At 36.7% G+C, this 27537-nt stretch overlaps 1 protein-coding gene across 2 annotated transcripts in view; it reads left to right on the plus strand.

Annotated features, from left to right (window-relative positions):
• RYK (receptor like tyrosine kinase) overlaps positions 1-27537 on the plus strand; it is a 109269-nt gene that overhangs the window by 60138 nt on the left and 21594 nt on the right. For both annotated transcript variants that reach the window (XM_070376084.1, XM_070376082.1), the window contains exons 10-13: positions 6384-6453; positions 13906-14038; positions 14919-15028; positions 15194-15353. In XM_070376084.1, the coding sequence (XP_070232185.1) occupies positions 6384-6453; positions 13906-14038; positions 14919-15028; positions 15194-15353 (473 nt within the window). The remainder of the gene's footprint in view (positions 1-6383; positions 6454-13905; positions 14039-14918; positions 15029-15193; positions 15354-27537) is intronic.

Consider the following 27537-nt stretch of genomic DNA (forward strand, 5'->3'; position numbering starts at 1 on the left):
TTCTTTACCAGCTGAATCACAAGGGGAACCCCAGATAGTACTCAGGCTTCCAGTTAAACTGCATCCAATTAACTTCTTTTTTCCTATATCTAATATTATGTTTTTCCTAGGTTCCAATTATTTGGTTTTTCCTTCTTAAAAAACATCTCAGCACCCCCTATCCTCAGTACTGAGGAATTGTAAAGAAAAAGATGAACCACTGTACCTTATGTGAAGAGCTGTTATTTGCCTTCCTCTCACTCCTGGTACCCCCTTTTTTTGCTATTACATATAATTTGCAGAAAGTATACATTTGTGTGTGTTCTTTCTTGGTAGAGTTTTACAGATACAGCCATAGTTAGAATTGCTGCCCCATGAGGTATTTACATTGAAAATTTTGATAGTTGCCAGATTGTTTTCTAAAAGGTAGTGCTTAGTTTATATTTTCATAAACAGAATACCTATTTTCATATGTTCACCTTTTGGAGAAATATATTGCTTAGATTTTCACTTACTGATTTATATAAAATTTTCAGTTAGAGATTCCCTATAAAAATGTACTAGAATATTTTTAATATGGTTTATTGCCTAATACTGGTAAATTAGCAAACCTTTTTATGATATTAAAATTTTAATGCTTTATGATTGGTATTTATAAAAGCTTAAAAGTCCCTTGGACTGCAAGGAGATCCAACCAGTCCATCCTAAAGGAGATCAGTCCTGGATGTTCATTGGAAGGACTGATGTTGAAGCTGAAACTCCAATACTTTGGCCACCTGATGCAAAGAGCTGACTCATTTGAAAAGACCCTGATGCTGGGAAAGATTGAGGGCAGGAGAAGAAGGGGACGGCAGAGGATGAGATGGTTAGATGGCATCACCGACTTGCTGGACATGAGTTTGGGTAAACTCGAGTTGGTGATGGACAGGGCGGCCTGGCGTGCTGCAGTCCATGTGGTCTCAAAGAGTCAGACACGACTGAGCAACTGAACTGAACTAATAATGCTTAATTGAGTCTATTTGTTAATTTTAAGAGAAGGAAAAAATGTGGTAATTTAAAGAGTGCTTAATGCCTGACAGTGTCTGATCTAAGGTGAGATAACTAGAATATTTTAGAAAAACAAATTTAGCATTTCAAATGCATAAATTGAAGGTAAAACTAAATTCAGTTTCATGAGTAGGAAGTGACAATTTTATGAAGTTGACAACGTTAACTTATAAGAACTTATGTTTAATGTTAATTTATAAGAATTTATGTTTCTAAATTTACTTAAAGGAATTCTTGGAAAGTATGAAGGGCTTATTATGTTTATCATTTCTAAAAAGTTGGATTGTACTAATCTAACCAAAAAAATCTTAGGAATTTACTTTCTTTTAATTTAGCAAAATTGTTTAAGGATGCTACAAGCACAAACATACGCTTTTCTTTTCTAAATAAATGATTTAACTTACTGCGTTCGATATTTATTCATTCACTTCTCCTAACCGAAAAACACTTTTAAAAATGGGTATTTAAATTTGGTCCCACTAGGTTTTCTGACTAGTGTTGAAGGATACTTTACATATTACTCTTTGTAAATGTAAAATTTGAGCCCTAATTTTAATAACATCTGTCTTTTGTTACACTTTCTCCACTTTTTAAAGGAAACATTTCCCCTTAATTCTAATATTTCTTCTGAGGTTTGTAAATATTCTATGGATAATTTAGAACTGAGCTAATATTAATTTGTTCTGAATAAATGTAGAATTAACTAAAGAGGTTTCTATATAGAATTGGGTTGATTTAGGATTGGAATAGGGGAGAGAAGGAAATAATAGTGATAAGAAAACACAATGCAGATACTGGGACTGTTTCACAAGATAAGATTTCTCTGTCTGTATACATTTGCATTGTAGTCACTTGCTTGTTTCTGTATCTTACCACTGTAATTATAATGTTCTCTCTGAGTTATACGGAAACCAGAGAAAGCACAGTGAGTCCTTAGCCAAGATATGGTCATGGTTTGTGTGGGAAACACAGAGGAAGTGTACTGACCACAGTATTTGCTTTAAAATTGTTTTATAGCTCCACATGATTGTCTCTGAGATTTATTCTTTTGGAATGTTATTTTTATTTTTTAATTGAAGCCGCATAGAGCTGACAAAGTTCTCTCACAAATCTGTGTGCTTTATTACATGCTGTATAATTAGAAGTACAGCTAAAAATACAAAAATAAGTTTTTAAAAGATCAGTGACCTTTCCTTTAGGCATAAGCACAAAATTGGAGTTTGGCTTCTTAAAAAGTTCATAGTTTTTCACAGAAACTTAATGGATATGCTAATATAAATTTCAGAGATTGAAATTAGGAATCTGAATTTCACACATTGAATATTGTGAAATTGAATTCCATAAAATAAATTAATTAATTTGAGGTTAATTAAGTTCTTATTTTCTTTTGTAACTTCTTAGAAATAAGTAGGCTTTTTAAAAATCATTTTGTTCTTTCTTGAAACTTTTAGAATGTAAATTATTGTGTAGTCTTCTTTTCAAATACATTCATTTTGAGTTAGACCTTTCAGTATTTAAAGTTAAAAGGCTAGGGCCAAACTAGGTAAAGAATCCAGGAAAGTGGTTTTTCCTTACTAAATGTATAAAATTATTTTCCCTCAAAGTTTTCTTAGCTCATTATCCAGCTCAAGTGTCCCTTGCTTAATAGAATGCTTATCAAAGTTAAGAACTTGAAAAATTATGCAAAACATGACACTGTGAAATTTACTTCTTATTTTACTTGGATCTCTGTACTAGCTGGCAGGAAGATAAACTCTTACCAATTAGGTGCAGACCTCCAACTATTACTAGTTTTAAATTCTAAAAAATCCTTCCAGCCCCCAAATACTGATAGTTCTGACCATAATTTCATTAAAAATTATTTATATTACAAAAAGAGTAAAAAAGACATATCCTGCCATTTACTGAATGATCCTAAATTTTAAACAGTTTCTAAACAACTAAAATTTATTTCAACAGACATTGGGGTAAAGTGATTTTTCCAAAGTAGCAAGTGTTTCAGGTCCTTGGGTTTGTGTCTACCCATTTTGTATACCTACAAAAGTTTTAAGTGAAGCCATCTGGAGTGATTCCATGGGTTAGTCTTGGAAGTAAGTGAAATTAATAATTTCTCAGCTTTGCCAGCTCCACTTTAAGGAATGTGTATGTAATCACGGTGCTTGTGTTTAGTGGTCTGGATTTTACTGATGGTTCAACATTTTCCTAGGTAGGACTGGGAGCTGGATGTTGGCTTTTCCAGTCTTTGTATCTTCTTCTCCCTCCTACTGGATTGATCATAAGATGTGTAAATTATTTTTTTTTTTTTACTGTTGACATACATTATTGGTTTCTTTGAAATTATTTTTAAAGATATACTCTTGACTTTGTTTTTAGTATCTAAAAACCATTTTAAAAAATTAAAATTCATTTTCAGTTACATAATGAAAATATACTATTCACTTAATGGAAATGTTCTTTTCAAACAGGAAAGAACATCCTCTATTCTATTAAGATAGAGGAATCCTTATAGATTTTTACAAATATTTGATGGCTTTGGATTCTTTTGAAGGTGAAAGGTATTAATAAATTGCATTATTGTGTTTTATTTCTAAAACATTGAACTAAAAGCCAATTTTAGTTCTTTTTGTTACCTGGAGAGAAAACCATGAGTTCAGAAGCTAAAAATAAAATGGAATAATCCTACTAATTTTGACTAGTATATGAAAATTAAATCTTTTTCTACTAATGTAGTGGTAGTTCTTTTTGTTTGTCTAGCTACATAGAGGTAAGAAGGAAACAATAAAATGCACCACAGTCTCTTGTGGGCATTCTTTTCTAGTTTGTTTGTAAAGTTAGAAAATTTAAACGGCACAGAAAAGTACAAAATATAGCTCTCCTACCTCTAAAAGTAGCCACCCTAAAGAATTTCTTATGACTCTTTACCAGTAAGAAGAAAAACATCCAAATATATCTAATTTTCAAAAACCATTTTTTACAATAATTTTTATTGGAGTATAGATGATTCACAGTGTTGTGTTAGTTTCTGCTGTGTAGCAGAGTGAGTTAGTTATACATACACATACGTCCACCGTTTTCGCTTCTTTTCCCATATATGTAGGTCATTACACAGTACTGATTTGAGTTCCCTGTGCTATACAGTAAGTTTCTGTTAGTTATTTTATATATAATAGTGTGTGTAAGTCAATGGTTTATCCCTCTTTCCCTTCCCCCCTTAGTAACCATAAGTTTGTTTTCTACGTCTGTGACTCTATTTCTGTTTTGTAAAGAGGTTTATTTGTATGATTTTTTTTAGATTCCACCTTAGCATGTGATATTAGCCTTTCTCTGTCTGACTTAATTCACTCTGTATGACTGTCTCTAGGTCCGTCTTCATTGCTGCAAATGGTGTTATTTCATACTTTTTTATGGCTGAGTAATATTCCATGTATATATGTACCACATCTTTATCCATTCCTCTGTTGATGGACATCCAGATAAATTTGATTTTGTAATATAGCTGATCCCATAAACATAGTTTTTTACCTTGCTTTTAAAATTTAATGTATCTTGTAAATATTCCTGTGTCAGTGCATGTAAGTCTGATTTTTAAAATTAAGATATCTGCCTAATGTTCTTGCATGCTAACATTTAACTAGGTCTCTGTTGATGGGCACTTTGGTTTTTGGTTGTTTTGAGTTTTTTGCTGTTACAACTGAACAGTATTCTTGTTAAGTTATGTATAGATGAGTTTTTGTGAGTAGACTTTTAGCAGTGGGATTGATGATGGTACATAGTATATGTATTTAAAAATTTTGTTAGATGTTGCTTCCTCTACCTAACCAAGATGCTGTTCATCTTGAGCCTGTTTCCTTACACTCTTGCCCAAACTGGCAGGTAGCTGACTTTTTTGTCTCTTCCAATCTTAAGAGGAAAATGGCATCTCCTAGTTTAATTTGCTGATGACTCAGACAGTAAAGAATCCCCCTGCAATACAGGAGACCCGGGTTCAATCCCTAGGTTGGGCAGATCCCCTGGAGAAGGGAATGGCTACCCACTCCCTTGAGAATTCTTGCCTTGAGAATTTCCATGGACAGAGGAGCCTGGCGGGCTACAGTCTGTGGGATCGCAAAGAGTCACACAACTGAGCGACTTTCACAGTTTAATTTGCATTTCTTTATTTAGGAATGAGGCACAAAATCCTTTTTAATTTTGCTGATTCTTTATGTTTCTTTTTTAAGTAAACTGTTTATATCCTTTGCCTATTTTTCAATTTTTTTTTTCCTGTTGTATGAACTCTAAGGGGAGGAAATTGGCACAGAGTCAGACACGACTGGAGTGATTTAGCAGCAGCAGCAGCAGCATGCCTTATGTGTTACAGATATTTATCCAGCCTATTACTTTCTCTACTTTGTTTGTGAAACCTTATTTAATTTCAGCTTTATGTAGTCAAGCTTATCCTTACTGGCGTTTGTAAATATTAACCTTGTCAGTGAGATTCTATGTACTACAATAGAATTTTAGGCTAGACCTGTTTAGATTTACCTAAAACTTTTAATGGAAATTTACCATATAGTCTGTTATTCAGTCACTAAGTCACGTCTGACTTTTTGTGACCCCATGGACTATAGCGCTCCAGGCTCCTCTGTGTACCACTCTCTCCTGGAGTTGGCTCAAATTCATCTTGATCAAAATTCCAGCAGGTTTTTCTCATAGAAATAGAAAAACTGATGCTAAAATTAATGTGGAAATGTTAAAGATAAAAAAACAGCCAGAATAATCTTGAAAGAAAACAAATTTGGAGAATTTACACTATACTTGATTTTCAGATATAGTAGAAAGCTACAGTAATCAAGAGAAGTGTTATATAGACAAGATCAATGGAACAGATTCAGTTCAGTTCAGTTGCTCTGTTGTGTCTGACACTCTGCAACACCATGAAATGCAGCATGACAGGCTTCCCTGTCCTTCATTATCTCCCAGAGTTTGCTCAAATTCATGTCCATTGGGTCAGTGATGCCATCCAACCGTCTCATCTTCTGCAGCCCCCTTCTTCTCTTGCCTTTAATCTTTCCCAGCATCAAGATCTTTTCCAGTCAGTCAGCTCTTCATATCAGGTGGCCAAAGTATTGGAGCTTCAGCTTCAGCAACAGTCCTTCCAGTGATTATTCAGAGTTAATTTCCTTTAGGATTGACTGGTTTGATCTCCTTGAAGTCCAAGGGACTCTCAAGAGTCCTCTTTAGCACCACAATTCAAAAGCATCAGTTCTTTGGCTCTCAGCCTTCTTTGAGATAGTTCCTTATTAATATCAGAAAATATTGGTGTCATAAGTGTAATATTATCATACCATATATGACAATATTTTTTTCTTTATATACAGATCAAGCTTCTGAAATTCAGGTGACAATGATGCTCACCGAAAGTTGTAAGCTCCGAGGTCTTCATCACAGGTGAGAGGAGAAACCACTCAGCATTTAAGTATTAAATACACTTAATATATTATAACATAGTATGCTGCGTTTTTAAAAAATGTTGTAATGTTTTCTTAATTGAAAGCCTTTTTGGAATAGCTTAATTTTATTCCTAAATATAAAAATGAAATGCATGCTCATTGCACAAAATTTAAAAACATAATAAAATGTAAAGAAAAGTATATAAGCCCACATCTAGATAATTATAGCTGAGCTTTCAGGAAAAGGCTTATATTTATGTGTATATCTACCTTTAAAAAGTAGGATAATGATATACGTATGCTAAAAAAATATTTGTTAGGAAATTTTGCGCATATAGAGCAGGGGTCCCCAGGCCTGTTAGGAACTGGGCTGCACAGCAGGAAGTGAATGGTGGGTGATCTAGCAAAGCTTCATCTCCCGCTCCCCGTTGCTCGGTTTACCACCTGAATCCCCCCGCCCCTGCCGCATCTGTGGATAAATTGTCTTTTACAAATCCAGTCCCTGGTACCAAACAGGTTGGGGACCTCCAATGTAGAGTACCAAAGACCAGAATATAAACACCAGTAAGCCCGCAGCTTACATTCATTGATAGTTTACATTTTGCCGTTTGTGCTGTGCATGTGTATGTATCATTCATTTATTTAGACACATATAGCTAGATAGGTAGTTGTGATTGTGGAAATATTTTAAACTAAATTGGATATCTCAGCACTTCTAATGCATTTCCAGCATGCATTTTTCCAAAATGTTGAGAATATTTTCCTACAAAATCACAATACTATTATCTTTAATAAGGTTAGCATCCTTCTTTATAGCAAAACAATGTGTCTAACTTTTCATGTAAGTAACTATAGATTCATATCCATATTTAAAAAGACTACTTAAAGTTCATTAAATGGTGCATCAAATTTTATTTAACCAGACTCTTATCATTAGTTTTCAGTATGATTTTTTTAAAAGATACATATAGTTCTATTATATGAAGAACTTTTTTTAAAAGCTTGATAGCAGTCCTTTTCAAGAGCTATAACAAGATATTCTAACTTCTGAGCCAAAAAGGGCATAATTATAGTATCACATTATGTAGCGGTATCAGTGTTTGGGCAAGGTGTTTGTTGTTTTAAAGCACTGTACAGAGTCAGTTTAATTTGTGTGCCTACTGGAAGTTTGGTCACATATGTTTGAAAAATGGGAGGGTGACCATCCTTATTGGAAGATATTTATAGACTTCTAGGAAAAAATAAAGTAATATATGCAAAAGGCATTATACAGTGTAATTTTTGTGTACTTTGAGCAGTTACTTGAGTTCTGCAAAAAAAATGACTGTGCAGTTTTATTTTTGAATTTTATTTATACTTCAGTTCATATTCAAAAGAATTTGAGGACCTAAAAAGGCAGCTATAGTAAGATCAAAAAAATGGTAATGAAAACGAAACTGAGGTTTTTGGCATTGTGATGCTGGAAAAGCCAACAATAAGGAGACAAAGCAACTCTTAGCTTCTGGGCAAGCAAGGCTGAAGGAAGTATTAAAATTTGTTAAATCTCAGTATTAGAAGAGAAGGAAATGTATATGTTTCCTGGTGGAGAAAAGATTTTCTGGCTTCATACTCTGAGACAAATGTCTCATTAGGTTTATCATATATGTTGGACATTGATTAAGTTAATGAACATTGAAAATAAAGCAGCCAGAGACTTTTGAAAAAAATTGACCACACAGTAATGGAGGGCTAAAAATGTCCTTTTGAAGGATTAAAAGTCGTGTACTTTTAAGAATATTAACTTCCATTGGCCTGATTCACTGATTTAGTCTAAGTATAGAACTCATTTGAAGAGGAATGGATAGATAACTCATTCCTTAGATTATATTTTCTGAAAAAAGCTACATTTTATTTCCTCTGAGTAACAAGATAAGAACTGGGTAATGATGACCTGGGAAATGTTCTTGTTGACAGTGTTGGGAGTACTTGATTTATCATGCTGACCCTCGGAGGAAGAAGCAAAATGTTAAATACTAGTGTATAATATTAACCTAATACTTAGGTGCTTAGCTAGTATTCTTACCCTGATGAAAGATCTACACCACATCAGCACAAAAGTGGGTGGCAGGGATAAAAATAGACAAAGCTAGAATTTTCTCATGAAGCAGTTTTATATCCATGGTAGCCCAAAGATGCTTTGGCTGAAAAATGTTCAGAGCAAGCATTTGTAGCATTTTCTCAGGCAGCTTTATGCTACAGGATTTTCCAGCATCCAACTAGGATGAATTAGTAGCCACAAGATACCCTCTGGAGAAGGAAGTGGCACCCCATTCCAGTATTCTTGCCTGGAGAATCCTGTGGACAGAGGAGCCTGGTGGGCTGCTGTTCATGGGGTCACACAGAGTCGGACACAATTGAAGTGACTTAGCAAGATACCCTTAGATGGTGGAATGGGATGACTTACTGAATTAGTGATATTTGTTACTGAACATTCAGTGATTAGGAACAGTCTTCTAAAGATAGGTTATGGTTTGATCCTGATTAATTTTTCTTTCCAGTCATAAAGTGATACCAGGACTCCTAGGTTTTAAATTAGCAAAACTCATTGTTAATATGTAGAATGTATATGGTTCTTTCTACTCATTGTAGGAATTTATTTCATTTATAAGGGGACTAGGGTCTACATTTCTTTTTGACCCCTAAATTAGAGGTACCAAGGGAACATTTCATGCAAAGATGGGCACAATAAAGGACAGAAATGTCATGGACCTAACAGAAGCAGAAGATATTAAGAGGTGGCAAGAATACATAGAAGAACTATACAAAAAAGATCTTCATGACTCAGATAACCACAAAGGTGTGATCACTCACCTAGAGCCAGACATCTTGGAATGTGAAGTCAAATGCTGAGAATGCTGAGAAAACTCAGCAGTGGCCACAGGACTGGGTAAGGTCAGTTTTCATTCTGGTCACAAAGAACGGCAATGCCAAAGAATGTTCAAACTACTGCACGATTGCACTCATCTCACATGCTAGCAAAGTAATGCTCAAAATTCTCCAAGCCAGTCATCAACAGTACATGAACCGTAAACTTCCAGATGTTCAGGCTGGATTTAGAAAAGTCAGAGGAACTAGAGATCAAATTGCCAAGATCCATTGGATCATCGAAAAAGCAAGAGAGTTCCAGAAAAACATCTACTTTTGCTTCATTGATTAAACCAAAGCCTTTGACTGTGTAGATCACAACAAGCTTGGGAGAATTCTTCAAGAGATGGGAATACCAGACCACCTGACCTGCCTCCTGAGAAATCTGTATGCAGGTAAAGAAGCAACAGTTAGAACCAGACATGGAACAATAGACTGGTTCCAAATAGGAAAAGGAGTACGTCAAGGCTGTATATTGTCACCCTGCTTATTTAACTTATACGCAGAGTACATCATGCGAAATGCTGGGCTGAATGAAGCACAAGCTGGAATCAAGATTGCTGGGAGAAATATCAATAACCTCAGATATAGAAATGACACCACCCTTATGGCAGAAAGTGAAGAAGAACTAAAGAGCCTCTTGATGAAAGTGAAAGAGGAGAGTGGAAAAGCTGGCTTGAAACTCAACATTCAGAAAACGAAGATCATGGCATCTGGTCCCATCACTTCATGGCAAATAGATGGAGAAACAATGGAAACAGCGGCAGACTTTATTTTCTTGGGCTCCAATATCATTGCAGATGGTGACTGCAGCCATGAAATTAAAAGACTTGCTCCTTGGGAGAAGCTATCACCAACCTAGACAGCATATTAAAAAGCAGAGACATTACCTTGCTGACAAAGGTCTGTCTAGCAAAGCTATGGTTTTTCTAGCAGTCATGTATGGATGTGAGAGTTGGACTATAAAGAAAGCTGAGCACCGAAGAATTGTTGCTTTTAAACTATGGTGTTGTAGAAGACTCTTGAGAGTCCCTTGGACTGCAAGAAGATCAAACCAGTCCATCCTGAAGGAGATCAGTCCTGTCCATCCTGAAGAAGATCAGTCCTGGTTGTTCATTGGAAGGACTGATGCTGAGGCTGAAGCTCCAATACTTTGGCCACCTGATGTGAAGGACTGACTCATTGGAAAAGACCCTGATGCTGGGAAAGGTTGAAGGCAGGAGGAGAAGGGGATGACAGAGGATGAGATGGTTGGATGGCATCACCAACTTGATGGACATGAGTTTGAGCACTCCAGGAGTTGGTGATGGACAGGGAATCTTGGTGTGCTGCAGTCCATAGCGTTGCAAAGAGTCAGACACAACTGAGCGACTGAACTGAACTGTCTAGACTGCTCGTGGCTATGTGTGTGCATTTGTTTATTCATTGTTTTGTTCTCCTTTATTAAGTGCCCATTTTGCACTTGGAACACTGCCAGGCATGAGGGTTAAAAATGAGATAATGATCTTCAGTAATCAGATTATAGAATTTATCAAGCAAATTCAATATACTCAGCAACAAATGACGCCTGGTTTCTGATTTTACCTTTTTTAAAAAACTAGATGTGTAATTCATCATATTTACTTCATTATTTACCTTCTATGATTAAGAGTTGTAAAGGACTGAAATATTTTAAAGCATTTTGAAATTCTGTTCACTCCTTTTTCCAGTGGAATTTTTGAGAATAATTTTTATTGTAAGTTAAAATAGCTGTATAAATAAAAGATAGCTATCAGTTTACTTAAATTCCATTAGGACTGCTTCATAAAAAGTACTTGAGCTATTTTTCTTGTGGTTTGACCCTCCATTGGCCCAAGAGTGCCTGATGGTAGGCACTTTGCTGAATGCCTCTCAAATCACGCTGCAGGCCCACTCGGCAAGACGGAGAATTGTACTAGTTCTTGTCTCTACTCTCCCCGGAACCTACCTTTCCGTTATACACCTGCTTCTGCTCCCATCCACTCTTTTTATAGATCCCAGACCTTCCTCTTTATCATCCTTCCCTTTATAAACTGGGAAAAATGAAGAGCAGCCATCTGTTCTTTGAAAGAATTTTGTGCAGCGTGTTATTTCTCCTGGAGGGCTTTTAAATAAAGAATAAATGCTTTGATCTCATCCAGCAAACTTACTGTGCTTGAGTCAGATTCCTTTAACTCTGCTTAGTGAATTTCAGTCATGAGGAAAGGAGCAGAAAAATAATTTTGAAAGTTAAAGAGATTGAACAGCTCTTCACATACCTCTGAAGTCATAGTAGGTTCACTTAAACCTGAGTGCACACCTGTTCATCATTTTTTCCACTTTTATTGATAAATAATTGACATATCACTGTATAAGTTTCAAACATAAAGCATGATAGTTTGATTTATATATATTGTGAAATGATTACTGCAGTACATTCAGCTAACATTATCTTCTTATATAGATACAATAAAAGGGAAAGTAAGAATAAAGGAAAAAAGTTTCCTCCTTGTGATGAGAGCTCTTAGGTTTACTCTCTTAACCACTTTCCTGTACATTTCTACAGCAGTGTTAGCTGTAGTCATCAGGTTGGCTCAGAGGGTAAAGTGTCTGCCTGCAATGCAGGAGACCCGAGTTCGATCCCTGGGTTGGGAAGATCCCCTGGAGAAGGAAATGGTAACCCACTCCAGTATTCTTGCCTGGAGAATCCCATGGACAGAGGAGCCTAGTGGGATACAGTCCACGGGGTCGCAAAGAGTCGGACACGACTGAGTGACTTCACTTCAGTACTTATAATGAGAAGTCCTTGCCTTTGGATCACCTCTCTCCAATCCTCCTGCTGCAGTTATTTTAGGATGTATGGGACTTGGTGTGAAAAGAATCTCTGCCTTGCTTCCCTGGTAGGGAATATCCAGTGATCCAGGGGAAAACAGGGTTTTAGAATCAGATGAAGACTTGACTTTTTCCTTCATGTGCTTGCAGTTGTTCTTGGCAGATAACCTTATCACTTACCCCTGCATGGATTACCTCCTCTGTGAAGTGGAACTAATCATCGCTGCCACTCCCAGGCTGTAATACAAGCAAGAAGCCTTACAGAGAGGTTACCACATACAAGTTTACTGATCTAGTCTTCATTTTCCTGGTTCCTCAGGATCAGTGCTTTCTGTCTTAGTAGCTCCTGCACAGCAGAAGGGGGGCCCATAGCTTTCACTTGTGCACTGTTAGGCCAAAATTGTGTGACTGCGGTTTTAATAAATATATACTCAATTGAAACAACTTAGGAAATACAGAAAAGCAAGGTAGGAATAATCTAAAGTCCCACAACTCAGACAACAACTCTTGGCACATTTTTGTGCAGAGTTTTGTTATTTCTCTACTATATTTGTAATTATCCTGCAAACGTGTGAATTTTGTATCTTGCTTTCCTATAATGTAAGCTTTTACTCATATTCTCGTAGCATCTCTTTGTGACTACTTGTTTTGTATACTAGCCTATTATTTGGCTGTACTTTCTTACTTTCGGACAGTCATGTTGTTTGCAACTTTTTAGTAATAATCCTGCATTAACAATCCTTGTTCATATAGCTTTATGTTAAATAATGTTTCCTTATTTATATGCTTAGAGACAATTTTCTAAGTTAAGGAGGAGAAGTGTTTTTAAGGTTGTCGTTTGGTGTTATTTTTTAGATATTTATTAAATGCTTATTTCTGTGACACAGAATACAAAGCATTGGGTATTTTAAAAAATTCACTTTAGTTTTTGCCATCTAGGAATTTTCAGCTTAGTGGGGGAAATGAAGTATTAATAATTATGTAAAAAGTTATGTAACTTTGGGAAAAATTATTTCCAGTACCAGTGGAAGAGATGTCACTAGGCATAGGATGTATGTATTTATGTCTGCCCTGGAGATTTTAAAAGGAACAAGTTTTTTGTTTTTTTTTTTAAATTACATGCTTGGCTTTTTGCATATCACAGCAACTTTGTATGGTTGGGGGTGTCCCTATGTTAGAGATGTGGAAACTAAGGCCAAGAAAGATGGTCACACAGACAGTAAATGGTAAATTTAGGATTTAGAAATCTCATGTGAACTGCTAAGAACTCTTTGGCTTTGTGAGATAGTTTTAGGCTCTTGATTATCATATTCTTTTCTGTAGACTGCATTGGGGCCCTTTTTTTTTTAAGTGTTGCTAATGAACCAAGTAAGCTATTATCATATGCTCATGATCAAGTCATTTTTTGGGTCTCTCTCTGATTACCCTTTAGAGTAACGATTTAGTCTGGCTAGAGTAGTATCTTAGAAGAATCTAGTCCACAGGAAATAGCTTTTGAGTTTTTTCCCTATCAAGAAAGTGGATACATGGGAAGCATTAAAGTCTATTCCAAAAGAGCTTTATAATTTTACAATTTAAATGGTTATATATTTTTAAATAAGTTTGAGATTTTCTTGTTTTCTTTTAGGTTATCTTTATTTTACTACTTTTAATTAAAAATAGCCCCCTGAAGTTTCAGATTTCACTTGTGTTCTCCTGATTTCTTATTATTTTATAGAAATCTTCTTCCTATTACCAATGTGTGTATAGAAGAAGGAGAAAAGCCCATGGTGATATTGCCTTACATGAATTGGGGGAATCTTAAATTGTTTTTACGGCAGTGCAAATTAGTAGAGGCCAATAATCCGCAGGTGAGAAAAATTTGCCCAAATACCAATTATTTGCCAGTAGCTTCTAAATAATATCTTTGAAAGTAGATGTTAACATACAAACTGTTTAGAAGACTGCAAAAAGAAACTCACACTGAACCAGAAGGTGTTGCTAACCTGTTGATTTAGAGGAAGATGGTTTGTGATTCTTGTCTTGAGGCTGGTGCTGAAGGTTTCCCATTGTGTGTTATTCATAACCACCTCAGACCCTCTGTAACACCATCTCAGTCATTTTCCTGATAATTCTTTGAAGGTACTTGCACTAGATCTTCCTTCTAGAAATGAAAATAGACCTTACAGAGGTCGTACTCCCCCCAAAATCTGGTGATAGCCAGAGGTATACATTGTGGGGAATAAGGTGATAACCAGGATTTCCAACAAGTTGTTGGAGGCTGTGTCCCTCAGCATCATCTGGGGAAAAATTTCATTCCTTAACCTACAATTCAGGCACACTGGCTTCAGAGAGCACATCAGAGTTAGCTGTAAACTTGCGTTAGTTTGAAAATGGTCTCTAGGGGATAACCTCCTATAAAATAACAAGTTATTGAATTATAAACATTAGAAATATGGAGAATTCAGCATTCATTGATCAGTTGTTTATTGAGCCACTACTGTATATTCTGGATTTTGGGGTGATATGCCTAACAAATGAGAGATAGTAAACTAAATGGTCAACTATAAGGACTATAGTAGATATAAGAAGCTATGGGAACATATTCTTAGTCAAGAAGTAGCTTTTTAAAACTCAGTGTGCAGGTATAAAGAAAGTATTTGGGGATGGAGTAAGATGTGGGATAAAATAAACAACTACCATTAATGTTTTTGTGCTAACCACAAGCATTGTCATTTTCTGTTATCTCAGGCAATTTCTCAACAAGACCTGGTCCACATGGCTATTCAGATTGCCTGTGGAATGAGCTATCTGGCCAGAAGGGAAGTCATCCACAAAGACCTGGCTGCTAGGAACTGCGTGTAGGTGCCATGACTTGTCACTGTGGTTTGATGTTCAGCGCTCCCTGGATTTGGGGTTCTCTCGAGGAGTCACAGTGGGGATTGTGTTGTATTTAAGAGTGACTGTGCTCCTTATTTTTTTTCAGTATGCTGATTGTATTTGATGTTCATGTCTTTCCTTTTCAGCATTGATGACACACTTCAAGTTAAGATCACAGACAATGCCCTCTCTAGAGACTTGTTCCCCATGGACTATCATTGTTTGGGAGACAATGAAAACAGGCCGGTTAGGTGGATGGCTCTTGAAAGTCTGGTTAATAATGAGTTCTCCAGCGCTAGTGATGTGGTAAGTGCTGAGACGCCCATATAGCAACAAAATGTAGAATAGGCTCCGAACACTTTGAGTGTTTTCCACTTTTTTTAATCTAGTATCTGTTCCCCCAAATTTTTTACTCAGAAACAAGTGTAGTTAGCTCCCTGTCAGCTAATTTGTGGAGACGAGCTGCAGCCCAAACCATGGACCATCACTGTGTGTAATCTCATTCCATCCTCACAATAACCAGTGAGAGAGAGGTAGACACCATCCCAGTTTTAAAGGTAATGATATTGAAGATAGGCTATTTAAGTCTCAGAGTGAGCAAGTGGCTGTCAGATAGTAAAGATTTATTGTTTTCTTTTTTTTTCAAATGACCTCTTCCAGGTTTTATGGCCTGTATAATTTATAATTCCCCAGATGCCACTCTCTTCCCCCTTGTCAGTGTCTAGGTGGTTCTGTTTATTCAAGGAGATCATATAGTGGGATCCTTTAAACTTAGCAATGTATAGTTTCAGAAGCCACATTTATTGGTGTGTATTTTGCAGATATTTTAATTGTTTTTAATTTCTGTCACATTTTAGTTTGATTTAGAAAATTATTTTTCTGTCTCTCGCTTACTGTGCTTTATTATTATAGCTGAATATTTAGAGATTAGGTAAAACTTCTGCTTCCAAGTCCCCTGTATCAACCAGGATCTGTTAGTGTTGCATGTAAAATTTTGTAGGGTAACTTGCTTCAAAGTTTCAGCTGTACAAATCGGACTTACCATATCATTGTATCCTGGGTCTCAGCGATTTATTTATAATATAGGGTTACCCTTTTACTAAGTTTGTGTTGTTTAAGGACTTCTCATTTAATACACACTTTTTTTCAGTGTATTAGTATCCTGTGATTGCTGTTGTTTACACCCTTGGTGGTAAAACAGCAGAGATTTATTCTCTCACAATTGAATTCTGGAAGTCACAGGTTTGAAATCAGGGTGTAGGCAGGACCATGCTCCCTCCAGAGCTCCTAAGGGAGAAACTTTCCTTGCCTCTTCCAGCTTCTGGTGGCTGTTGGCATTCCTTGGCTTGTGGTTACATCTCTCTGCTCCATGTTCATATCATCTTATCCTCCATGTGCTTATCTCTCAAAACTCCCTCTACCTCTCTTACAGTGATACGTATGATTGCATTTAGGACTCACCTCAAAATCCAGAAGTTACTACTCTCAAGGTCCTTAATTTAATCACAGCTTTTGTCATATAAGGTGATATTTATATATTTCAGGGATTAGAATGTGGACATATCTTTGTTGCCACCATTCAATCCACCCCTCAGTAATTGAAGTTATTTAATATTTCCTTGTTGAAAGCAGGTATTCCAGTTTAAACCCTTTGAAATGAGAATAATTTATTTGGGGAGAAACCCTCTCTTGTTATTATAATCTTTTACTTAAAATTTGTTTTTTCTTTGTCAGAAGTTAGGTTGGCTATTTGATACATTGTGCCTTTCTGCAAACCAGGTGTCTTGATAAAATGTACTCACTCGATGTGAATGAACAATTTACATATGTACTTTTTAAAGGTTTTTTTTTTTTTCCTGTAAATGAAAATTTACATATGAATGAAAATTATGCATATCTACAAAATTCTGTTTTAATTTAATTTAAAGTCAGCTACTCTCTGTAAAAATAAAGTAAAACAGCTTATCTGACACTTGTCAGATGGGCAGAGTAAATATTGATGATGGGGACTTCCCTGGTTGTCCAGTGGCTAAGACTCTGTGCTCCCAATGCAGGGGCCCAGTTTCGATCCCTGGTTAGGGAGCTAGATCCCACATGGCGAAACTAACAGTTCGCAGGCTACAACTCAAGATCCCACATGATGCAACTAAGACCCAGTACAGCCAAATAAAAATAAATATTAAAAAAATATATGGATGATGATAAGAAGGATGTTTTCTGCTTCTTGGAGCAGCTGCTAAGGTTAATAGTGGATAGAAACTAGCTTCATGTTGCGACAGTCTTTGCCAGCCAGAGGCGTGGGTTCTGCTGGAGAATGGGTGGAAGTGGGAGAAATAAATGTTGATTCTTAGATACAGAGCCCTGAGGGTTCAGCTTGTATGCAGCGGGGAACTAGGTCTAGTCTGTTCTTCCAGAGCTGTGATAATAAAACTTCTCTAACATTAATGTCACAAAGTTAAAATTCCAAGTAAAGCAGTACAGATACACAAAGCAGCTTACATAATTCCATAGTTACGTAAAGAGAACCTGGACTTCTTTGCAGGGAAGGAGGGGTGGCTTTTTTGTTTTTTATGTTTATGTTTCTCAAATGATATTTTTAAAAAGGAAGGCAGAATTTAGGCCAGCACACAGCTGCTACCTTGAATGACAGTAAAGACCGGTTATATTCAAGTGCTTGTTTTTCAGGTTGCCAAACCCATGTTCAGAAGTTCTGAATAGTAGATGAAATACCAGTTTCTACACCAAGCAAAACTGTTCTCATGGGGGCGAAAATTGAGTTTAACTTTGGTATTAGAATATAATTCTAAAACATAATATCGGTTGAATTAGAGCTGTATGGTTTTCAAATTCACCCCTGTAGTAGGAAAGCCTACATATGAACACTTTGAATGTAGAAAAGTAAAAGAAACTTTCCTTAAATTTTCTTTGAAAATATCATTCCATAGTTAATTTAAAAGATTAATTTATTCATCTCTTCGGATGTTAATATTCTTTTCAGTGGTTGATGTTAAAATTTTATGATTTTATTACTCATTGAAATATAGCATAGTTGCCTTAGCAGACATGAGGTGGCAGTCATGGTGAACTCAAAACTAGTCTAACAGGCAGGAAACCTGGACGTATTTCTGAGATTACAGTCTTCAGGAATGCCAGATAACTTCAAGGGATTGGGGATTGTTTGATTATTCTCTTAGAAAAATTTTCAGAGGGTATGCATGATGGTACTGTTTGGTTGCACAATGAAAATCCCCAAATATGCATGCTTAACTTAATGCATCTGCTTATTTCTGTGTAAGTATTCCATTGTATATTTAAGCCGTATTAAGAAATTTTTTAAGGAGATATTTTTAGTAACACTTATCACATATTTCACAGGAACTCCAGAGCAAAAATTAGATGATACACTTCAACTAATGAGGTTTCAGTTAATAATATATTTCTAAGCAATATGATCTACATTTTTTTTTTTTTAATTTTATTTTTAAACTTTACATAATTGTATTAGTTTTGCCAAATATCAAAATGAATCCATCACAGGTATACATGTGCTCCCCATCCTGAACCCTCCTCCCTCCTCCCTCCCCATGATCTACATCTCTTCAGCTTGGTAGACTGTGCTGTATTAGCTGGCAGGGTCCATGTAGAGCATACATTGCTTAGTTAAGCAAATATTTCAAAATCATAGTTCAGTTAAGTTCAGTTCAATTCAGTCACTCAGTCGTGTCCAATTCTTTGCGACCCCGTGAATCGCAGCACACTAGGCCTCCCTGTCCATCACCAACTCTCAGAGTTCACTCAGACTCACGTCCATCGAGTCATTGATGCCATCCAGCCATCTCATCCTCTGTTGTCCCCTTCTCCTCCTGCCCCCAATCCCTCCCAGCATCAGAGTCTTTTCCAATGAGTCAGCTCTTTGCATGAGGTAGCCAAAGTACTGGAGTTTCAGCTTCAGCATCATTCCCTCCAAAGAAATCCCAGGGCTGATCTCCTTCAGAATGGACTGGTTGGATCTCCTTGCAGTCATAGTTAGGATCAGTTATTCTTACTGTTACTATATTTTACAAATTTTACAAGAGTTCATATATAAGAACTTGCCTTCCGTCAGGATATAGTCATACCAAATACCCTGTTACTTGATCACTTGATGGCTTTATTTTTAAAAATCACCACAGTCTTACTGGTAAGAAGCTTAACAGGAAGATTACTTTAAAATCATCTCTACTTTTAGTGTGTCAGCATAAACTTGAAATATCTGTGTGACCCAAGTTCTTCGGAGCAGTATTTAGAACATGATAGTGAACATACCCGTCGATTTACATTTAACATGGTCAGATCCTAAAAGGTTCAGATTTGTCTTCTTTAGGTTCTTATAATGTCATTTCTTTTAAGATAGATATATTTTTCCCTTAAGTATCTTTTGTCTTGGATAATTGAGATTGAAAGGAATGAAAATACCTTTCCGTTTCCTGTGACTCTGATGGGACTTATTTAGTGTAAAAATCCAGCCTTTCAGTTTGGTGAGATTGAATATTTTTTGAATTCTTATATTAAAGCACACGTATTAAATTGCCTTTTAACTTTGGTATTGAAAATGTATAATCATGTATTCTGATCCCACTTTTCCTTTAAGGACGGAGTTGGTTTTTTTTTTTTTTAATTTTGAAATTTTTTATTTTATATTGGCATATGGCCATTTAATAATGTTGTGATAATTTCAGGTGGACAGCAAAAGGACTCAGCCATACATATACATGTGTCCATTTTCCTGGAGTTGGGATTTTAAAAAACTACATTTAACAGTCTACTTTTGGGCTGTAAAACTTCATTCAGAGTCAAATGCAAAATAAGTAGTGTAACCTCCATTCCCACCAGAATATCTATGCGTGTAAAATACCTGTTTTAGCTATTAATGTAACATCAAACAAATGATATTACTGCCTTGGAAGGGACATTTTCTCTGCCCTTTGAAAGACCCTTAATATTTTTGCGTTCCTTTATATTTAAAAGTTCTCCTTGTAAATACATTAATGTTTTCCATCTTAAAAATAATACATTGCATTTCTGGCTTGTGTTTTAACAGTTTTTACTGGAAGGATTCAATATTTCACTATGTCGACATTCTTAGAATGTTAATATAAGCTTTTAACTGTTGAATGTAGGAAATATGCACAATTAGATTTGACTAGTTATAAATCTCTAATATTATTCTAAGATATGATGTCATCCTAACCATTCTTAAGAATTTCTGGATATTGTTTTTATTCTGTTTTCATCAGATGTGGTACTGCCATAGATTTTTTTTTTTTTGGTGACTTTCTTTTCCTTTATTTGAAAACAGATTTCTTGATTTATATCTTCTTTGAATTATTTAGCTAATTATAGTAGCTAACATAATTCTTCTAAGAGGCTACCTTCTATTAAGAGACAAATGCAATTAGAAATGCACAATTAAGAGTTTTTCATGGTAGTTTTCTTGTCTTTGTGGTATTACATAGTGTTTAAAAAGCATTTTCTTGGAAAAAAACAAATCAAGGAAATGATTTCCTTGCTAGTCTTAGCAATGTAGTTTGTGGCAATGAGGAGATCCTTTAAGGTATTTGAACAGTTTTTAGGGTGCAGGGCATATGAAAAGTGGGCTTCCCTGGTGGCTCAGATGGTAAATAATCTGCCTGTAGTATGAGACCTGACTTTGATCCCTGGGTTGGGAAGATCCTCTGGAGAAGGGAACAGTATTCTTGCCAGGAAAATCCCATGGCCAGAGGAGCCTGGCAGACTACAGTCCATGGGGTTGCAAAGAGCTGGACACGACTGAGTGACTAACACTTTCACTTTTTACACATGAAAATGTATTCATTGACATAATTTTTTTTGTGAACGTTAGAGATTATTTCTAGAAGAAGAAGAGAAATCTGTTAAGTTATCCAGATATTCTGTTTGGTGCAGAGTGCTTCTTATTACTCCTATTTGCCCAGTGCCATGGAAAGTCACTGCCACAATCCTGAACAGACTCAAGCAGGAGAAACTCATGTTTGTAATATGCCCAGGAAGAGTGGTCTTCTGAACTGCTGTGATACTGTGGTATCAGAGAGAGAGCTGTAGTTTTCAGAGAAGGCTTATTATTTTTAAAACAACAGAAAATGTTCCATTTTATGCTATTCCTTCATTATTAATTTTCAAATAATACTTAAGAGTCCCATTACTTATTTTGTTTCCATTATGGTTGACATTTTATACATCAGCAATCTTACAGACGTGTTTTTCATTTATTTTTGGTTGCACTGGATCTTCATTGCTCTGCACAGGTTTTCTTTAGTTGCAGTGAGTGGGGGCTGTTCTCTAGTCACACCATGTAAGCTTCTCATGGAGGTGGCTTTTCTTGTTGCAGACAACAGGCTCTAGGATGCATGGTCTTCAGCAGTTGCAGCACACGGGCTCAGTAGTTGTGGCGCACGAGTTTAGTTGCTCTGTGGCACGTGAAATCTTTCCAGACCAGGGATGGCAGCTGTGTCCTCTGCATTGGCAGGTGGATTCTTAACCACTGTACCACCAGGGAAATCCTGGACTTATTATTTAAATATTAAATTTATATTAAGATGAATTGGTTAAAAGATGTTAGGAAAAAGCTGGAGAAATGAAAAGATCTTTGAGACAGTAGGAAATAAGGATTTAAAGTTTAATATTAACATTAAGAAAAATATTGTTTAGTTTTATGAAATAGTTCTAATATTTCCTGAGAAAGAGGAATAAGTGGATTTACTTTTGGAACAGTTAATATAGTTTTAAAGTGACCAGTTCTTGTCTTGTGATCAAGTAGTTACCCTCGATACATTTTTTGTATTTGGTTCTCCTTGAGACTAGATTTGATTTAGGTCATACCTGAATGGTTTAGTGGTTTTCCCCACTTTCTTCAATTTAAGGCTGAATTTGGCAATAAGGAGTTCATGATCTGATCCACAGTCAGCTCCTGGTCTTGTTTTTGCTGACTGTATAGAGCTTCTCCATCTTTGGCTGAAAAGAATACAATCAATCTGATTTCGATGTTGGCCATCTGGTGATGTCCATGTGTAGAGTCTTCTCTTGTGTTGTTGGAGGAGGGTGTTTGCTATGATAAGTGCATTCTTTTGGCAAAACTCTATTAGCCTTTGCCCTGCTTCATTCTGTACTCCAAGGCCGAATTTGCCTGTTACTCCAGTTGTTTCCTGACTTCCTACTTTGGCATTCCAGTCCCCTATAATGAAAAGGACATCTTTTTGGGGTGTTAGTTCTAAAAGGTTTTGTAGGTCTTCATAGAACCATTCAACTTCAGCTTCTTCAGCGTTACTGGTCAGGGCATAGACTTGGATTACTGTGATATTGAATGGTTTGCCTTGGAAACGAACAGAGATCATTCTATCATTTTTGAGATTGCATCCAAGTACTGCATTTCAGACTCTTTTGTTGACTATAATGGCTACTCTATTTCTTCTAAGGGATTCCTGCCCACAATAGTAGATAAAATGGTCATCTGAGTTAAATTCACCCATTCCAGTCCATTTCAGTTTGCTGATTCCTAGAATGTCCACTTTCACTCTTGCCATTACCTGTTTGACCACTTCCAATTTGCCTTGATTCATGGACCTAACATTCCAGGTTCCTATGCAATATTGCTCTTTACAGCATCAGACCTTGCTTCTATCACCAGTCACATCCACAATCGGGTGTTGTTTTTGCTTTGGCACCATCCCTTCATTCTTTCTTAAGTTATTTCTCCACTGATCCATTCAGGTATGACCTAAATCAAATCCCTTATGATTATACAGTGAAAGTGACAAATAGACTTAAAGGACTAGATCTGATAGACGGAGTGCCTGATGAACTATGGACAGAGGTTCGTGACATTGTACAGGAGACAGGGATCAAAACCATCCCCAGGAAAAAGAAATACAAAAAAGCAAAATGGCTGTCTGAGGAGGCCTTACAAATAGCTGTGAAAAGAAGAGAAGTGAAAAGCAAAGGAGAAAAGGAAAGATATAAGCATCTGAATGCAGAGTTCCAAAGAATAGCAAGGAGAGATAAGAAAGCCTATCTCAGCGATCAATGCAAAGAAATCAAGGAAAAGAATAGAATGGAAAAGACTAGATCTGTCTTCAAGAAAATTAGAGATACCAAGGGAACATTTCATGCAAAGATGGGCTTAATAAAGGACAGAAATGATATGGACCTAACAGAAGCAGAAGATATTAAGAAGAGGTGGCAAGAAAACACAAAAGAACTATACAAAAAAGATCTTCACGACCCAGTTAATCACGATGGTGTGATCATCACCTAGAGCCAGACATCCTGGAATGTGAAGTCAAGTGGGCCTTAGGAAGCATCTCTACGAACAAAGCTAGTGGAGGTGATGGAATTCCAGTTGAGCTATTTCAAATCCTGAAAGATGATGCTGTGAAAGTGCTGCACTCAATATGCCAGCAAATTTGGAAAACTCAGCAGTGGCCACAGGACTGGAAAAGGTCAGTTTTCATTCCAATCCCAAAGAAAGGCAATGCCAAAGAATGCTCAAACTACCACACAATTGCACTCATCTCACATGCTAGTCAAGTAGTGCTCAAAATTCTCCAAGCCAGGCTTCAGCAATATGTGAACCATGAGCTCCAGATGTTCAAGCTGGTTTTAGAAAAGGCAGAGGATCCAGAGATCAAATTGCCAACATCCGCTGGATCATTGAAAAAGCAGGAGAGTTCCAGAAAAGCATCTATTTCTGCTTTATTGACTATGCCAAAGCCTTTGACTGTGTGGATCACAATAAACTGTGGAAAATTCTGAAAGAGATGGGAATACCAGACCACCTGACCTGCCTCTTGAGAAACCTATATGCAGGTCTGGAAGCAACAGTTAGAACTGGACATGGAACAACAGCCTCGTTCCAAATAGGAAAAGGAGTACATCAGGGCTGTATATTGTCACCCTGTTTATTTAACTTATTTGCAGAGTACATCATGAGAAACTCTGGGCTGGAGGAAGCACAAGCTGGAATCAAAATTGCTGGGAGAAATATCAATAAGCTCAGATATGTAGATGACACCACCCTCATGGCAGAAAGTGAAGAGGAACTAAAGAGCCTCTTGATGAGAGTGAAAGAAGAGAGTGAAAAAGTTGGCTTAAAGCTCAATATTCAGTAAACTAAGATCATGGCATCTGGTCCCATCACCTCATGGCAAATAGATGGGGAAACAGTGGAAACAGTGAGAGACTTTATTTTTCTGGGCTCCAAAATCACTGCAGATGGTGATTGCAGCCATGAAATTAAAAGATGCTTACTCCTTGGAAGGAAAGTTATGACCAACCTAGACAGCATATTAAAAAGCAGAGACATTACTTTGCCAACAAAGGTCAATCTAGTCAATGCTATGGTTTTTCCAGTGGTTATATATGAATGTGAGAGTTGGACTGTGAAGAAAGCTGAGCACCGAAGAATTAATGCTTTTGAACTGTGGTATTGGAGAAGACTCTTGAGAGTCCCTTGGACTGCAAGGAGATCCAACCAGTCCATCCTAAAGGAGATCAGTCCTGGGTGTTCATTGGAGGGTCTGATGTTGAAGCTGAAACTCCAGTACTTTGGCCACCTGATGCGAAGAGCTGACTCATTGGAAAAGACTCTGATGCTGGGAAAGATTGACGGCAGGAGGAGAAGGGGACGACGGAGGATGAGATGGTTGGATGGCATCACCGACTTGATGGACATGAGTTTGGGTAGGCTCTGGGAGTAGGTGTTGGGCAGGGCGGCCTGGCGTGCTGCAGCTCATGGTGTCACAAAGAGTCAGACATGACTGAACGACTGAACTGAGCTGAGAATAGATATTTTCCTTAAGAGATCTTGTGAACGTCTGTTTCCTCTCCTGCCTTATCCTTATTGTTCTATTTAATATTCCCTTCAAATGGCCCCATTGTTCTGATGGAGCAATGTCAAAGCATCTGATTCCATGGAGGAAAGTACTGTCTATAGCAGATATATGTGATGGCTTGGTAGGCATCCAATATTAGATCTGAGGACAGATTTATGGTAGACTTGGTCTCTTTTCAGTCATGTTGACACTGTGTGCCCAAAGATTGCTGACTTTTGAAGCTGAGTTAACGACATGTACTAAATGTGATTTGTTGCAGTCAGTGTGTATTTTTTGTCAGTGCATTATATATACGGTCATTGTACACTTGGGGACATTTTTTTTTAACTGTGGTAGAATAATATTGCCATAATATAAAATATCGTGGCATTAATATAAAGATTATTAAAATTTTTAGGTGATAGTTTACACTGAAGAGTTATTAAAAAGACCCCTTTAAAGCTCACTTGTATAAATTTATTAATCAGATCCCTGCCTCTGTCCTTTGCCTCTCTCTCTCTGTTCAACATACCACCACTGTGCATCCAGTAAAGCTTTTTTATTTTATTTTTTGTTTTAACAGTGATGGATATGATTTATTGATAAACTGATCACTAATAAAAGTAAGTTTTATACTAACTTCCTTACAATTCAAGTAGGTCACAGAATGAAGAAAGCAAAGCAAAGCAAAGCAAATCCCCAGTCCTTAACCTCTAAATGTTACATTTCCTTCCAGCTTACCTGAATATACAAATATACGAATGACTGTGTATGGAGCTATACCATTAAATTTACTTGAGTAGTTTTATTTTTTTCTTACTTAAATGTTTACTTATCTAATTAGAAAAAATTAAAGAACCATCAGTTTGAATTAGAGCAGTTAACACAAAGGGGCAACAAACTAAAAAAAAAATCAAATGGCTAAAAATAACTCAGTTATAAAAGTACAATTTACAGTATCATTTATCTCAGTACAAGAAACAAAACCACTAAATGTCTTCTAGATAAGACTGTTTTCTCTGCAGAAAGGAAAAAAAAAAAGCAACTAATGATTTGCAACTATAATCCAATATAACTATTATTTACCCCAGCAGCATCTAAAAATACATGAACCACACAGCACAAAAATCTCCCTTTAGAAAATTATTGTATTAGTTAAGCTGTTTATTCTTGCTGTGAAGTTAGTTTCATTTGTATAGGCCACAAAAGTTTAATTGGCACATTTTACATAAGAATAAGACAAAGTAAGTCATTCTTCTTTTTAAAAATTATGGGATATTCCATTTTCAAAGAACAATCCCAGATACTTTGTTCATTGTATCAGTGTTCTACCATAAGCAGTCAGGCTTTTTAAATGATCACTAAGTATTCAAATACCTGAAGTTTATCAATGCTGTGTAAGCTGTTAACTTCTTTTGAAGATTTGTGTACATTTTTAATATGATACAATTTTGTACTGAAGAATTTTTTTAAAAAAGATAACCTACAGTACATATAGTTAATTTGCCTCACAGAACTTAGAGATACAGTATAAACATTTAAGAACCACAGCAGAGTCCACTGTGGTTCAAACTTGAATGGAGATTTTCTTGAACCTAGTAGAGAGGTTACTGGTTCAAGACCAGATTCCAGAGTGACATCAGCACAAGATTCTGTTGTAAGACTCTACTTCTTTAAAAAAGAGCACACTTGGTTATGTTGTTACTCAGTTGCTAACTCATGTCCAACTCTTCTGCGACCCTTTGGACTGTTGCCCACCAGGCTTCTCTGTCCATGGGATTTCCCAGGCAAGAATACTGGAGTGGGTTATCGTTTCCTTCTCCAACAGATCTGCCCAACCCGGGAATTGAAAGTGCATCTCTTGCAATGGCAGGTGGATTCCTTACCACTGAGCCACCAGGGAAGCCCTACACTTGGTTATACATGGCTTTTAGCCTTGAGCTACAGTTATGCTACAAATCCTTCCTACCCTCCCAATCGAAGCTAGTCATGTGGAGATGTGTACCTTCTCTGAGCACTGTTCCCCAATCAGAGTTAGTCATGTGGAGATGTGTACATTCTCTGAGCACTGTTCCCCAATCAGAGTTAGTCATGTGGAGATGTGTACATTCTCTGAGCACTGTTCCCCAGTCAAAGTGAATCATGTAGAGATGTGTACCTTCTCTGAGCACTGTTCCCCAGAGTTAGTCATGTGGAGATGTGTACATTCTCTGAGAACTGTTTCCCAAACAGAGTTAGTCATGTGGAGATGTGTACATTCTCTGAGCACTGTTGTTTCATGTGGAGATGTGTACATTCTCAAACAGAGTTAGTCATGTGGAGATGTGTACATTCTCTGAGCACTGTTCCCCAGAGTTAGTCATGTGGAGATGTGTACATTCTCTGAGAACTGTTTCCCAGTCACATTCTCTGAGCACTGTTAGTCATGTGGAGATGTGTACATTCTCTGAGCACTGTTCCCAAACAGAGTTAGTCATGTGGAGATGTGTACATTCTCTGAGAACTGTTTCCCAAAGTTAGTCATGTGGAGATGTGTACATTCTCTGAGCACTGTTTCCCAATCAGAGTTAATCATGTGGAGATGTGTACATTCTCTGAGCACTGTTCCCCAGAGTTAGTCATGTGGA

Source organism: Bos mutus, chromosome 1 (genome assembly GCF_027580195.1).
Source record: "Bos mutus isolate GX-2022 chromosome 1, NWIPB_WYAK_1.1, whole genome shotgun sequence".
In the NCBI taxonomy this organism is placed as follows: domain Eukaryota; kingdom Metazoa; phylum Chordata; class Mammalia; order Artiodactyla; family Bovidae; genus Bos; species Bos mutus.